Source organism: Mytilus edulis, chromosome 1 (assembly GCF_963676685.1).
Source record: "Mytilus edulis chromosome 1, xbMytEdul2.2, whole genome shotgun sequence".
In the NCBI taxonomy this organism is placed as follows: domain Eukaryota; kingdom Metazoa; phylum Mollusca; class Bivalvia; order Mytilida; family Mytilidae; genus Mytilus; species Mytilus edulis.
In genome coordinates this window covers 97,391,187-97,408,978 of record NC_092344.1, presented here as the reverse complement: position 1 = coordinate 97,408,978, position 17,792 = coordinate 97,391,187, and the positions used below count along the sequence as shown (strand labels likewise).

Here is a 17,792-nt window from a genome sequence, read left to right as displayed (position 1 = left end):
TTCTACAGACTCATCTTACAACACGATTATAGATACACATTGTACTGCATCCAAACTGTATAACAGTCGGAACTCCAACAGTAAATTGAAGAAGAAAAGATATTTAGTTAAGTTGATGTTTTTGAAACAACACATTTCCATTAAATACAGAGTAACAGTGGATAAACAAGTGACCATTAGTTCAATTAGTTTTCAAATATTGTATAAGTAAATTTGTAGTTAATTGGAATTACTTCTTTGTACCTGGTTCGAAAAATAGTAAGCACGAAAGCTTTTAGCAATGTCTCTTGCTTCTTGTCGTGTTTCATGTGATTACAAAATGGCAAACTCTCATTAAAATTGTATGTGATATAATGATTGTATTGTTTCATCATTTTTCTCAGTTCTTCAAACAAACTATAATAACTAATAAGTTAATGATATGATGATTGAAATAGATATCATAGACACGTAATCATAACCGCACACTTCAAATACCAGTGTTCCTCATTCCTATATTTCTTTAAATAACACCTATATGTGAATTGTGCCTCGCCTTAAACTTTTGATAAATTAAGATGGCTCTTCACACACCACTATCACGCTTTCTGACTATATCCAATGATCAGCATTAAACATAACAACAAAAACACGTGGACTTTGTTGTTCGGGCTACCATTGCAGGCTCTTTTGTTACATGAAACTATACACCCTGTATATGGAACACCTTCAAACTTAAACTTTCCACACATGTTGTCGAATGTTTTCAGAGAACAATAACGTATGATAGTTTCTGTTCCATCTATACCTACAACAGATACAAAAGCATAATAGAGTAATTGTCACTTTATATTTTTTTAAGGAATGCTGTTTACGTGGAAAGTATCTCAGAAACAAATATGATATGATGATATCTGCGAAAATTAAAAAATGCACATAGGGACATTTTATCGCCTACTTACAGAACATTTGAGCGCGGGAATATTATGACTGGCATACACGTTAGTGGTTTAGCTAGCAATAAAATCAGGTTATATGCACGATTTTCTACATAAAAAAATGCATGTACCAAATCAGGAATATGATAGTTGTTGTCCATTATTTTGATGTGTACGAGCTTTTGATTTAGCCATTTGCTTAGGAACTTTCCGTTTAAAATTTTCCTCGATGTTCGATGTTATTTTACTTTTTTCTTAAAGGATAAGCTTACAATTACATATCTAACGAATATCCAGAACGTTTATTTTGATTTACCCGATAACATTGTTGACGATTTGCTAGTCTCAGAGGACATACAAGACAGTCAATGCTACGACATTGGCCATGAAATATCCAGTTTATTTTCCATATTTCTCCGCTTTTTAACGACATCTGAAACTCACCACAAAAGTTTACCTTACTTCCATCTCCCCGTGGTGAACAACAGATATATCTTGTGATTTGTTTCTCGATTAAATGTGCCATGCCTATTTTTATTTCCCTCAAATGTCCTAAAATTTCGGTCGCTCAAGTGTCCTGCCATTTCGCTCAAACGCCAATTGCCGTCTCCCAGACAGAATTCGTTTACCTTTGTCACTCTAATGGTCTTAATGACAATGTTTTAGTTTATTACAGCTATTCTTGCAAATTTATAATAGTTTCGTATTTGTTCTGGCTTGTGCTTGAATTTCATGTATTTCTTCCACTATAGTTTTGGTCATCTCCTACAATGTTTTTGAAAGAGTAGATGTAAAACAAATAGTAAAAAAAAAAATGGGAAACTAACCGTTATGAAAAGATTTGGAGTCATTATTAACAAATAATTTGTGATCATGGATCATAATTTCCGAAAATACATCTTTGTTTTGACAAATTCTTTCCAAAACATAAGATAAATTAACTTACTGCTGTTTCCTTTCATTTTAATACAATATCTGGCCGGAAATAGTCCTTTTCTTCCCTCCATTCCTTGGTGACAGCCTACAGAAAGCTCGTTATTTATTGGATGAAATGGGTCCGTACATGCAGGGTTACTGTTATTCTTTGAAGAGCAGACATAGCAATCAATGATTGCAGCTTTAAATATAAGAAAATGATAAAGTATTATTATACAGTATCGAAAAAATAGTTTTTATTGCAAAACTCATATATTCATTATTTTGACAGGCTAAAATAAGCATGTATAGCAGTGTTTTTTCCTAATTCAATACAATGCAAGGTCTGATAAAATAAAACGGGTTATTCTTGTTTATAGTACCAACCCTCTCCTTAATCTTGGGCAGTTGAGTAACAGTACGACGTAGGAACAAACTTAACAAGAGGCTGTCACAACGACAGCAAACCGGATTTATTAATATTTATTTGTGTCCTGGCAATATCACAAGAACCATTACTGATGAATGGTGAAAGTGAAAATCGTCAATATCAAATTTGACCTCCATTTTGTCATCAGTATCAACATCTTCAAATTTCAAAAGCTTTAGTTGAATGGTTCATGAGTAAATGCACGGACACGACTGGAAACACCATTTTTCAATCTTTCAAGAACCATAACTCCTGAACGGTAAAAGTCAAAATCGTCATTATTGAACTTGACCTCTATTTTGTCATCAGCAACAACATATTAAAATTTGGGAAGCTTTGGTAAAACAGTTCATGCGTAAATGCACGGACACGACTGGAAACACCATTTTTCAATCTTTCAAGAACCATAACTCCTAAACGATAAAAGTCAAAATCGTCATTATTAAACTTGACCTCCATTTTGTCATCAGTAACAACATATCAAAATTTGGGAAGCTTAGGTAGAATAGTTCATGCATAAATGCACGGACACGACTGGAAACTCCATTTTTCAATCTTTCAAGAACCATAACTCCTGAACGGTAAAAGTCAAAATTGCCATTATTGAACTTGACCTCCATTTTGTCATCAGTAACAACATATTAAAATTTGGGAAGCTTAGGTAGAACAGTTCATGCATAAATGCACGGACACGACTCGAAACTCCATTTTTCAATCTTTCAAGAACCATAACTCCTGAACGGTAAAAGTCAAAATCGCCATTATTGAACTTGACCTTCATTTAGTTGTCAGTAACAACATATTAAAATTTAAAAAAGCTTTGGTTGAACGGTTCATGAGTAAATGCACGGACAACATTTGATTCCCGCCCGCCCGACCGCCCGACCGCCCGCCCGCCCGACCGCCCGCCCGCCCGCCCGCCCGCCCGCCCGCCCGCCGTACATCCCCAAATCAATAACCGACATTTTTGTCACAAAAATCCGGTTAAAAATAGGAAAATAATAAACTTGTGCAACGCCAAAATGTAGCTAGGTGTCGACAGATTATTGAACCATGAGTGAGCAAATGTGTATAACAATATAATATTATGAATATGTTATTAATTTACTGATATCTTATCTTTTGTAGGCTAACATGAGCTTATTTGGCCTTTTTAACTTTTTGGGATTCGAGCGTCACTGATGAGTCTTTTGTAGACGAAACGCGCGTCTGGCGTATATGGGTCATTTTCAAAAAATGTCGAATTTTCAGTACACCAAGGCTAAAAAAAAAAATTCTAATGGAAATTTCAGTTTAAATGAAAGCTTGTCGAATTTGTGATTCAGAACATTAATAATAAACACACCTTACATCTATTTTGATAAGATTAAACTGTATTAAAGTCCGATTTTGGGGGTATTTGTGTGCGTACATTGTCAGATAAACACATTTCAAATGATTTTTTTCCGATTTTCTGATCACCTAGATATCTGCAAAAGGGACTTTATAATAACGTTAATTATAATTCTAACGAAAAATCGTAGCTTCTTTATGATTGTATGTAACAGATTATCTACAAACTAAATTCAATCAGCGTACAGGAGGTTCATGTCTATCCTGTTACCGCTACTTAAATCAGTCGTTAAATTATTCTCCCTATGAATATTGAATCAGTCAGTGTTGATTTCAAAAATGCAAAGTAATCTTTACATTTAAAATGCCTCGTTTCTTGAACGACAGTGTAGAGAAAAGAAATTTCAAGACATTTAGTGAAAAAAATAGAGCGTACTTTTTTTTTATGTCTATGCTGTTACCAACCATTTTGATTAATTACACTAACAGTATGGTTGTAAAAAGTGCAATAACGTGTTGAAAACCAAATTCACAATAGAAAACCATAATCACTTCACCAAAGGGAGTAGTTATTTCACAACAGCAATCAAAAACGAAGAAATTTGTCTATCCTGTTATGTCTATCCTGTTACTATGGTTGCTATGGTTACAGTAACAGGATAGACAATTATAGACAAAAACGTCGTTAAATTTTTTATCTTAACATGTAGGTGGAAAACGAATGAAATGTTTCAGTGTTTGAACTCATCTTAAGGTTATAACGTCTTAATCTTCCCAATTAAGCATTTGCAGGTGCAATACTGATATCGGTAACAGGATAGACAAAAAGGTAACAGGATAGACTTTTATATAGTGATATATCAGAAACGTACGTTCCTGTTACCAACGAAATAAAGAGAAAAGTAAATTAACTTATGAGGGATTTACTTGATGTTGGGTTTATTTAAAAGGGTGAAAAAAGGCCGAACAATATAAATTGCTATCTTAGACTTGCATTACAGGTGGTAATTTTTACAACCTTTGAAAACCAATTTTTAGAGGCATTTTTCAGTACAACCTAGAAAATTGGCAAATAATCTATTATTTTACAGAATGAATATATATATAAGTTTATTCTCTTGAAAACCATTCTAAATTGGTAACGTAAAACAAGCTTAACATTTTATCTAAACCTTTTCTTAATAACCCAAAATTTCTTTTGAAAATGGGAACAGGATAGACAAAATATTGTACCACCGATCAAAAAATGTTTCAAGATATTCTTGTATGACATCATTAAGATTGCATCTTTTAATATGTTGTTCTTAAAGTACTGTTTGTTTTGATTTGCTTATGTAGAGGGTGGTTTGAATAAGCAACTTTTAATAAATTTTTCAATTTCAAAATTCGACATTTTTTGAAAATGACCCATATACTAAATTTAGTCATGGTATCTATGATGAGTTAATTTACAACCACTGGGTCGATACCACTATTGGTGGAGATTTATTTTCCCGAGGGTATCACAAGCCCAGTAGTCAGCACTTTTTGTGCTAACATGAATTGTCATTGATATGATTATATTTATAAATTTACTGTTTACAAATTTTTGAATTTTTTGAAATACTAAGGCTTTTCTACCTCAGGCATAGATTACCTTAGCTGTATTTGTCAAAACTTTTAGGAATTTTAGTTCTCAATGCCCTTCAACTTCGTACTTTATTTGGCCTTTTTAACTTTTTGGGATTCGAGCGTCACTGATGAGTCTTTTGTAGACGAAACGCGCGTCTGGCGTATATACTAAATTTAGTCCTGGTATCTATGATGAGTTTATTTTCACCCAGAAAAAAAAGCTTACAAGCTGATTGAGGAAATATCGACAAGTAGTCACTGTTCAAACATGAAAAGCCTTTTAAATATATGACAACTCTGCGATTAAAAGGAAAACATGAAAACAAATAATAAAATCTATAATGTGATGAAACAATAGAAGAAATAATATCAACTTAGAAAGATCAACAAAGTACCAACTGCTCCAGGATTAAAAATCATTAAATATAGATTTTATAAATTTAAAAAGTTGTGGCATAGTTGAACAACTAAATTATTCTATCAGGTTACGGACTAATGATAGTAACTAATATTTCCAACAAAATAATGGAATCAATTAACACGAAAAAGCATGATTCGCAGCCACAAGGACGATTCAGTCATTAGATATGGCAAATTTAATGTATATTCTTCATAAATACCGAATGTTATACGATCATGCAGTAGTTATTTTTAAACACCCAAACATGAACGTCACAGTATTCGTTTATGGAATATTTTTTTTTTAAATTTCAAATAGGGTCAGATTTTTCCTTTTCGGCACCTTTGATAGATGATTATGTGGTATGAGGTTTGCTCATTGTTGAAGGCCGTTCGGTAACCTATTGTACATAGTTAACTTCTATGTCATTTGGTCACTGGTAAAGAGTTGTCTCACTGGCACTCATAACTCATCTTTTTTTTGTATAAGAGGGTTTAACACTAAACTAGCTTTTAACGGTGTAGTTAGTTCTAAGAGAAAGAAACTCAACAAACTTTAAATACATAGCTCAATTCGCCGCAAAATTTTGGTATAATATTAGAACTTGAAATTGAAAACCATTTATGTGACCTTGATATGGTAACTTTATATAAATGTGATAATACTCCGATCCGGGTGAACAAAAATGACTATATAAAAGGTCAATTAGAAAAAGATCATTCTTAAAAAAGCGTACGCTATTATAAATCATCAAGCCATGAAACATTTGTTTATTCCTTTTACTTATCTGTATTGTGTCTTAATGCATACGGAAATGTGAATAGAGCCAAACATTTAGTAAAACCTGTTATAAGTGACGTCTATAAATACAAAATTAGCAAGACGTTATTCAGAAGAAGAAAACATATATTTTCTAAATCTCCGAGTTATGATTAATAACTTACTTTGTCATTAAAACCGATTTTGTAAACATTTCACATAGAATTTGTCACTGAAATGATAGCTTGAGATAATGCATATCAATATCTCCTTTGCATTCTAAGCGAAATCACATGACAATGAGAGTGCGGCGTAAAATCACGCCAAAGGAAGCCTGACAGATTTTTACGTACATTTTTTTTTACCATTTACGTAGAATTCTTAAATGCTGTTTCATTATGATAGTCTACAAACTGTTAGATCGAAGCTTTTCGCTGTCATACAAGTGAGAGGTTTAGCTAGCATTAAAACCAGGTTTAATCCACAATTTTCTACATAAGAAAATGCCTGTACAAAGTCAAGAATATGACTAGTTGTCCATTCGGTTGATGTTTTTTAGCTTTTAATTTTGCCAATTTTGGGGTCTTTCCGGTCAGAATTTTCCTCTAATATGTCTGAGTTATGCAGTACATTTTCAAAATTTCACAGCTTATAATACGAATTCCAAAACTCCCACCTACACAAGTTTACCCGGTCTATTAGATAGCTTTCCTTTTTCCAAGTTCTAATAGTTTCTGATAGCTAGTCCATTACGATGTAGAAAATAAATAACCAAGGATTTTGTACCCCATGAATAGATAGGTTTTGAAAGATTTGAAATTTTTGGTTTTCAACGCTCTTCGATTTCATTATCAGTTTTGCCGTCGAAGTGTTTGGATTGTAGCGATACTGGTGCATTTAAAGTAGAAGAAACGCCCGTTTTCTTAACTAAATTTTCTTCAGTAAATCATAAGATGGGTATATTTAATGAGTTTTCACTAAAAAAAAACTGAATGAAAGCATCACAACGGGCCTGTTGTATTTACATAACTCATGAACGTTTCCCAATGACGGAGGTAGTATAAAGAAATCTGTTGATATCCAGTATATTATCTTAAGTAAATATGGCAGTGTCGAGGTGAACATGGAATGAGAACACTTTTCGAACAACACATGCCGAAGAAAACATAAGAACAGTACGTAATCGATCTGTCAATTTAAAAAATACGGAAATTAAAGCATAAAAATAAAATAATAACAAATAAAATAAAATATTAACAAATAGTATATACATTGTATATGTTAGATAAAAAGAATTGTAATTCAAGCAAACAACTCCTGTTTTTTCAAGTGGTTTGTAAGACTAGCTATCTACATGTTTTTACTATGGGAAAAGCTAAAAAACATCAAAAATACCGAACGCCGAGGAAAATTCAAAACGGAAAGTCCTCAATCAAATGTCAAAATCAAACGCTCAATCACATCAAACATATGGATAACAACTGTCATAATTCTGACTTGGTACAGGCATTTTTTATGTAGAAAATGGTGGATTAAACCTGGTTTTACAGTTAGCTAAACCTGTCACTTGTATGATACTAAGTCCTACTATGCTATATGGTGAAGTTGAAATCACCCCTCGTACATTTTAAGTTTGTTGACCGTTATGGAATAACCGTTTCACAGATGATATCTGATATGTTCTTTATGTCGTAAGTACAATACCCTTCCCTTTTCACGAATGTGACCTACAGAATTAGACTATTTACCGGATTTGTAATAACACAAGCAACATAACGGGTGCCACATGTGGAGCAGGATCTACTTGCCCTTCCGGGGCACCTAAGATCACCCCCAGTATATGGTGGGGTTCGTGTTGCTTAGTCTAGTTTTCTATGTTGTGTCTTCTGTACTATTATTTGTCTGTTTGTTTTTTATTTTTAGCCATGGCGTTGTCAGTTTATTTTCTATCTATGAGTTTGACTCTCCCTCTGGTATCTTTCGTCCCTCGTTTATATTATATTTAACGGTTGTGTTGTTTGGATTTCAAATCGAAATCAAAATGTCAAGTAATGGAGAGAACCACTATATCACAATCCATGTACGAATGTAATACACACTTTAGATTTACCTTCATCAGAAACACTTAAATCTAAACAATTCAAAGACAGGGATGTGTTAATACGATGAAACTATATATACAAGCGATATGATCGTAGGAAAACTCTGCTAGGTGGTTTCCTAGAAAGGGCTGTTTGCATATATTTAAAATGGTATTGTTCTAGTTAACTATTTCGCCTGTCATCATTGACTCAAAATTAAGAATAAGTTGCCATGGACAAACAATCTCTTATCGATCAATTTGAAAAACGTAATTAGATATATTCTAAATGACTGAATACAAAATATCAAGAGGATTCGAAAGCAATATTATGAGCGGACTTATTGGAATTCTATTCCCCTGATAAATTAATTATAGCCAGTTTAAAGACTAGGATAATTATAAGTTCAGTAACATCGATGGTTTATTTTAAAGGAAACTGATTGAGATACTTACACTACTGTTTGTCAGAGAGATTAGTCGAAGGACTGAACACAGCTCGAACACAGATACTTATACTAATATCTGACCGAGAGATAAGTCGAAGGTCTGAGCACAGATACTGAAACTAATGTTTGACCGAGAGATTAGTCGAAGGACATAACACAGATACTTATACTAATGTCTGACCGAGAGATTAGTCGAAGGACAGAACACAGATACTTAAACTAATGTTTGACCGAGAGATAAGTCGAAGGTCTGAACACAGATACTTAAACTAATGTTTGGTCGAGAGATAAGTCGAAGGACATAACACATTTACTTATATTAATGGTTGGTCGAGAGATTAGTCGAAGGATATAACACATATACTTATACTAATGGTTAGCCGAGAGATTAGTCGAAGGATATAACACAGATAATTGTACTAATGTTTGATCGAGAGATAAGTCGTAGGACAGGGCACAGATAATTGTACTAATGTTTGTTCGAGAGATGAGTCGTAGGACAGAGCACAGATACTTGTACTAATGTTTGACCGTGAGATTTAAAACCTACTAAAACCATAACACATACATAATCAAAGGGGGATTGAGTGCTAGTACAATCTTAACTCATTATAAAAGAGGTTTAGTGCTTATGTTCTAGTTTAACCCTTTCACATATAATAAAAAGGTGTTGAGTGCATACAATCTAGTTTAACCCTAACACATATAATAAATAAGGTGTTGAGTGCTTAAAATCTAGTTTAACACATATTATAAAAGGTTGATTGTTTGTTATAGAAATCTTGTATAACCCTTACACGTATATAAATGAAGGTTGAGTGCTAGAATCGTAGTATCACCCTAACACAAATAATTTTGGGGGCTTGAGTGCTAGAAACCTATTATAACCCTAGCACATATATTAAACGGGGTTGGAGTGCTAGAAACCTATTATAACCCTATCACATATATTAAAAGGGGCTTGAGTGCTAGAAACCTAATATAAAACTAACACATATAATACAAGGGGCTTGAGTGCTAGAAACCTATTATAACCCTAGCACATATCATAAAATTGGGGTTGAGTGCTATAATCCTAGTACCACCATAACACATATAATAAAAGGGGGTGAGTTCTAAAAACCTATTAATTCTAACACAAATCTAAGGGGGTGGGGTGTAGTTGAGTGCTTGAACCCTAGTGTAACCCTAACACATATAATACAAGGGGGTTGAGTTCTTGAAACCTAGTATAACCCTTAACACATAATTATAAAAGGAGACTTGAGTGTTAGAAATCTAGTAAAATCCTAACACAATTTGTTTTATCTGTTACAATTAAGGAACATCGTTAGTGGTTTACTTAATTAATATCTATAAATTGTTGTACTTTTAGAATGTGAAGGTAATGAAATATTGTTTATTTTCTCCACAAATTGTGTAAACTAGAGTGATTTACAGAGCTCGACATATTTTCTATACGGCTGAAGACCGTGTGTTGACCACAGACTATACATATTTTGTGTCGTTAAGTTGTTCCCAATTTTCTTTAATTCATCTTACGCAGTAAACATTAATAACCATTCACAACCATTGACCATGCGTGAGTGTAAATTTACATCAAATAGACTTACCCTCGCCAAAATATATATCTCCAAAATATGCTAGTAGCAATCCATAAAATATGTGGCTCATATTTAATGTCTATCATTTCGTTGTCTTCATCATAATTGTAATTGACACAAAGCAGATTTGGACAAACACAGCATTAATCGTTTGTTATACAACCATTTCCTTCCGATCAATGAAAATGAAAGAGAAATTATATCAATGAAATTGTCGACTAAAATTCACTTCTGTGGAAATATTCTGTTGTTATCTCGTCACTGTTTATTTACATGAGATATCTAAAACGCAGACATTAAAGAATATCTATACATTGATGTACATTGATAACTACAAGACGATGTAGAAAATCGATTACACTGAGCTAAAAGAACACACATAACAGCTGTTTTTCAATGGCGGATTCCAAATGTTTTATTATATTTTGTGTATTGATTTGTAAGAAATTCTAATATCATTTTATATCTTTATTTGCTCATTTTGGAAATTGTTATTGGTTTAAATTAGGAATTATTTTATCAATTACTAGCAGACTTACGTAAACCATTCTAATCAATTAGACATATACAATAGTAATTGATTAATCTGGATTCCAATTGTTCTGCGTGTTACACTATTTCACTTGTATCAAATTATATTACTTTTCATAAATTAAATATTTGCAGTCATCTGGGGAGGCCCTCGGAATTCTACTCGATAGTCAGGAACGAAATCCATTTTCATCTTGCGTTACATCGTCTGCTACATGCCAGCAAATGTCCATGGAAATGAATACATAATAAAACTATTACTGTACAATTCCGTGAATCTACAAGATTTGAAACATAACTGCATGACCATGAATGGTCATGCATTAGTACCATTACGTTGTGCTCATCGTCGGTATAATAAAAAATGACAATGAAATATGGAAAAAAGAGATCTTGCCAATTTATAAACAGAGCACTTAAAAAAAATTATGTAGCTTATGATAATGTGAATAGAGAGAAAAACATGGCAATATGGCAAACAGAAAGCATAAAAAAACGTAACAAATTTGACATCTACAATACATTATTTTTTGCATAGTGTTCCAAGTTCTTTCCGAATAAAACAAGACAAGCACACACTCTTCCCTTTTAATGAAGACCAGTAGATCAGAAAATGTTACAGAAAAAGACACAGATTTAGTGTGTCTTTGGATCGCTGTCCCATTGACGCGTTCGCATCGTTTTCAGAAGAGCAAAGGTACAGTACAGAAACCAGTATGGAAAATATTTGTTCACAGCCACGCCATGAAGGATAAATAATCCTGTACCTTTTCCAAAAGTTCAGTCTTATTTATATGGGTCAGTTTGTTTCTTGTTGACATTCATACTGGTAAAAACTTGGAGGGGTTAAAATGAAGAAGAATTGAACACACAAGTCTAATGTAGAATAAAATTATACCAGTTAAAAATAAATGGAGTGTGGTCTAGCTGTTAAGTAATGGGGAAAGGAAGTATTCTTCTTAGAGAAGACACAGACTAATATATAACTATTTTACAATAATAACCGGTTCAGATATAGAACGTTAAAATGCAATATTGTTATGTAAATCTTACAACATACCACTTGTGGTCACTTGTCGGGAGCTTTTATAGTAAAATGTATGGTATTTTTGAAGACCGTACGGTGATCAATAATTGTTCCCTTCCACTTCTTTTGAAATCTGAAGGACAGTTGTCTCATTGGTAATTGTACGACATCTCCTTATATATAGTTTTTTTATCATATCTAATAACATTGTCAAGACAAATCCAGTAAAAGGCGGAATAACCCATACAGTTTAAATGAAACCTTTTCATTTCTGATAACTTGGCCTGTTTTTAAAATGATGCGAATGCAAAAAACATCTAGAGGTCAACAATAGATGGGAGTCTTTGCAATATGCCAAGCTATAATTTACTTAGACTGTTTCCCGATCGCAATATTCAGAATGTTATATACATACATCAATATAAATACATCAATAAACATACATCAATTAGCGAATGGCTATCGGCTATAATACCTGCATGGAACGTAGTACCGGGAACCACGATATAATTTACCCAGATTTAAATAAATTAATAATTGAACAGAGACTATCGAAGATTTGATAGTACCATCGGTCTCCAAAGAAAAAAATACGAGGTTTTGGCTTGACAGACACACTAATATTCAGCGGTCTTTTCTAGTGAGATATCAATCCTTCCCTTCAAGGTAATCTAGATAATAAGACTAAAAATACTAGTAGGTAAACACAAGAAATACAATGAAAATCTTTACAGAAAAAAAACCTTTATAAATATACGGTGGATTATAGATACGCGTCCAAAGCGCTTTTCTGGATCTATCATCATCAGGAACAGAAACACCTAAAAACACGAAAGCCGAAGATGTAAAATTACCCAAATTCGTTAGGAGTAAAATGACCAAAAGGTACATACAAAAAACAGCCAAATTCTTCAAGATCAACTATGCATGTCTCAGGTAGTTGGAACCTTAGGATTGGAAACCAGTGCTACAAATGAAGTAACAGTTTATAAATATGAGAATCGAAAGCGTTCCTGTTTAAAAAGGCACAACAAAATAATATTAAGTAATACCGTATCAAATGATGCTTTCTGTTGCTTAAATTTCTTAATCCCAATTGCAAATGTATTCCTTATAAGTGATTTTCATGTTGAATTTAACTATTTCTTTAACTGAAAACATCCCAAACCAATTCCTCTGAGTGAGTGGAATTCTAATCAAATCAATTCATATATTCTGATGTGAATAAAGAAGGTTTTTAAGTTTGCATTTTTCTGCCAACTGATAATGCTATAGTGCCTAACAAGATTTTGTGAGGTAGACGAAATTGACTTTAAAACGATCGTATTGACTTTTGATGTCCAAAAATAGGCAGATCGGACATATTTTGACTTCATATACCTACTACTTAAGTTTTGGAGTTATTGTAATTAACATATTCCAATGAGACTGAATAATGCTTTTTTTTGTTATGATAAACAAGAAAAAGAGATTCATGTCGGTAGCTCTTAATTAAAACTTGGTGAATAGTAATTAGCACGAAAACTGATAAAGATAAAAATGTAAAAACGTCGTACGAAAATAAGTTTCAACACGCGTGCCAAAAACGTAATAGACTCGTCCACTGGAAAAACGAAAATATCGGGTTAAATAATAGTTGTCATGCATTATCGTTTTTTTATCCAAATGGAACATATTTTTTTTATTATCTATGAAAACAAGAAAATTTCAAATGATTTGTTACAATTCAGAACTTTTACTCGGTGTCTTGAACTTCCACCTGTCCACATTTGGACAAGTCTATTTCTATGAGAACAGGCATCTTACGGACTGGTGACAAATAAAGGAAACGAACTTATTGTGTAACTAGTTTTAAACACAGATTTCGTTCCGCAAAATTATTTGCGCAAACAATATTTCAAGGTCATTAATAATTGATTTGTCTATTTTTAGAAACGTAAACTGAAAGTTTCATTTTTTCACATGAAACTGATTTATGCATTTCCTTTCATAAAAAAAAGGACATTTTAATTATTTTTCAGGGATAATGCATTTGTTAGGGTCGGCGGAAACAAAAAAGCATGAAAAGTCAATTTTATTTTTATTCTGGAAATCAGCAAAATCGGGTCGGCGGATCCGTAAACCAACAAATTAAAAAATCCTGGCCTAGGGGATGAAATGCATATAGATGACTATAAACAGCTGATAAAGTCTATTCAATAGTAACTTTTTTGTTCGTTGAAATGTGTGGGATTGTGCAGCACGTGTCATCATGACATGTGTTTCTTCGCGGCCTTCAGTTTAGATTATAGACTAGAGAAGAGACTAAATACGTACCAACCTGATGTCAAATGAAGATATACGGAATTTAAATAACGTTGATCCTTTAAATGTACGAAACACAAACACATATGACAATTGTTCACATAAAATAGATAGTAAAATTTTCCAAATGAACGTCCATTAAAATTAGGTCTCTGATGAATATTTCCCGCGCAAATGTCATGGAATAGACCAAAACGAATTTTCGGTGTGTGTTGTCATTAAAACATTCGGGTCAATGAACACAGTTAGATTAAATATATAAATATGTTAACTATATTTATATTGGTTTTTCAGAAAAGTGACTTTACCAGATTTTTTTTTGTGGCAAACAACGGTAAATAGCCTATATCATCTTGACATGACATATGAAAACCCCTTAAGCATAATGGTGTGTGTATGGAATAGTCCATGGAATTGTCCAAACCGATACAGGTGAAATACGTAGAATAATATTGCTGTGTCTATTGTGGACACAGCAAGAAAATCAGATTTAAGATCCTTATGAGCCCGTAGTAAAGTAAAAAACTGTAAAAAGCCTTATTTAATAAAATTTGCTCGATTTACCTTGAAGTGAAGACTAATAAAAATTTTCGTGTATAGTGAACCCCCTAAATAAAATAATACTGTGTTCTAGACCACTTTTCCTTTCGGTGATCTACAGAAATGATTTTTTACTATAACAGCTGATAAAGTCTATTCAATAGTAACTTTTTTGTTCGTTGAAATGTGTGGGATTGTGCAGCACGTGTCATCATGACATGTGTTTCTTCGCGGCCTTCAGTTTAGATTATAGACTAGAGAAGAGACTAAATACGTACCAACCTGATGTCAAATGAAGATATACGGAATTTAAATAACGTTGATCCTTTAAATGTACGAAACACAAACACATATGACAATTGTTCACATAAAATAGATAGTAAAATTTTCCAAATGAACGTCCATTAAAATTAGGTCTCTGATGAATATTTCCGGCGCAAATGTCATGGAATAGACCAAAACGAATTTTCGGTGTGTGTTGTCATTAAAACATTCGGGTCAATGAACACAGTTAGATTAAATATATAAATATGTTAACTATATCTATATTGGTTTTTCAGAAAAATGACTTTACCAGATTTTTTTTTGTGGCAAACAACGGTAAATAGCCTATATCATCTTGACATGACATATGAAAACCCCTTAAGCATAATGGTGTGTGTATGGAATAGTCCATGGAATTGTCCAAACCGATACAGGTGAAATACGTAGAATAATATTGCTGTGTCTATTGTGGACACAGCAAGAAAATCAGATTTAAGATCCTTATGAGCCTGTAGTAAAGTAAAAAACTGTAAAAAGCCTTATTTAATAAAATTTGCTCGATTTACCTTGAAGTGAAGACTAATAAAAATTTTCGTGTATAGTGAACCCCCTAAATAAAATAATACTGTGTTCTAGACCACTTTTCCTTTCGGTGATCTACAGAAATGATTTTTTACTATAACAGCTGATAAAGTCTATTCAATAGTAACTTTTTTGTTCGTTGAAATGTGTGGGATTGTGCAGCACGTGTCATCATGACATGTGTTTCTTCGCGGCCTTCAGTTTAGATTATAGACTAGAGAAGAGACTAAATACATACCAACCTGATGTCAAATGAAGATATACGGAATTTAAATAACGTTGATCCTTTAAATGTACGAAACACAAACACATATGACAATTGTTCACATAAAATAGATAGTAAAATTTTCCAAATGAACGTCCATTAAAATTAGGTCTCTGATGAATATTTCCGGCGCAAATGTCATGGAATAGACCAAAACGAATTTTCGGTGTGTGTTGTCTTTAAAACATTCGGGTCAATGAACACAGTTAGATTAAATATATAAATATGTTAACTATATTTATAGTGGTTTTTCAGAAAAGTGACTTTACCAGATTTTTTTTTGTGGCAAACAACGGTAAATAGCCTATATCATCTTGACATGACATATGAAAACCCCTTAAGCATAATGGTGTGTGTATGGAATAGTCCATGGAATTGTCCAAACCGATACAGGTGAAATACGTAGAATAATATTGCTGTGTCTATTGTGGACACAGCAAGAAAATCAGATTTAAGATCCTTATGAGCCCGTAGTAAAGTAAAAAACTGTAAAAAGCCTTATTTAATAAAATTTGCTCGATTTACCTTGAAGTGAAGACTAATAAAAATTTTCGTGTATAGTGAACCCCCTAAATAAAATAATACTGTGTTCTAGACCACTTTTCCTTTCGGTGATCTACAGAAATGATTTTTTACTATAACAGCTGATAAAGTCTATTCAATAGTAACTTTTTTGTTCGTTGAAATGTGTGGGATTGTGCAGCACGTGTCATCATGACATGTGTTTCTTCGCGGCCTTCAGTTTAGATTATAGACTAGAGAAGAGACTAAATACGTACCAACCTGATGTCAAATGAAGATATACGGAATTTAAATAACGTTGATCCTTTAAATGTACGAAACACAAACACATATGACAATTGTTCACATAAAATAGATAGTAAAATTTTCCAAATGAACGTCCATTAAAATTAAGTCTCTGATGAATATTTCCCGCGCAAATGTCATGGAATAGACCAAAACGAATTTTCGGTGTGTGTTGTCATTAAAACATTCGGGTCAATGAACACAGTTAGATTAAATATATAAATATGTTAACTATATTTATATTGGTTTTTCAGAAAAGTGACTTTACCAGATTTTTTTTTGTGGCAAACAACGGTAAATAGCCTATATCATCTTGACATGACATATGAAAACCCCTTAAGCATAATGGTGTGTGTATGGAATAGTCCATGGAATTGTCCAAACCGATACAGGTGAAATACGTAGAATAATATTGCTGTGTCTATTGTGGACACAGCAAGAAAATCAGATTTAAGATCCTTATGAGCCCGTAGTAAAGTAAAAAACTGTAAAAAGCCTTATTTAATAAAATTTGCTCGATTTACCTTGAAGTGAAGACTAATAAAAATTTTCGTGTATAGTGAACCCCCTAAATAAAATAATACTGTGTTCTAGACCACTTTTCCTTTCGGTGATCTACAGAAATGATTTTTTACTATAACAGCTGATAAAGTCTATTCAATAGTAACTTTTTTGTTCGTTGAAATGTGTGGGATTGTGCAGCACGTGTCATCATGACATGTGTTTCTTCGCGGCCTTCAGTTTAGATTATAGACTAGAGAAGAGACTAAATACGTACCAACCTGATGTCAAATGAAGATATACGGAATTTAAATAACGTTGATCCTTTAAATGTACGAAACACAAACACATATGACAATTGTTCACATAAAATAGATAGTAAAATTTTCCAAATGAACGTCCATTAAAATTAAGTCTCTGATGAATATTTCCCGCGCAAATGTCATGGAATAGACCAAAACGAATTTTCGGTGT

At 32.8% G+C, this 17,792-nt stretch overlaps 1 protein-coding gene across 1 annotated transcript; it reads right to left on the bottom strand.

Moving 5' to 3' along the window:
- Positions 1-102: 102 nt before the first annotated feature.
- On the bottom strand, positions 103-10,908 carry LOC139496232 (uncharacterized). Its single transcript, XM_071284724.1, has 3 exons — positions 10,507-10,908; positions 1,864-2,034; positions 103-787 (listed from the first exon to the last, which is right to left on the bottom strand). Exons 1-3 carry the CDS (start codon positions 10,565-10,567, stop codon positions 579-581), a joined length of 441 nt encoding a protein of 146 aa, XP_071140825.1. The 5' UTR covers positions 10,568-10,908; the 3' UTR covers positions 103-578.
- Positions 10,909-17,792: the final 6,884 nt, after the last annotated feature.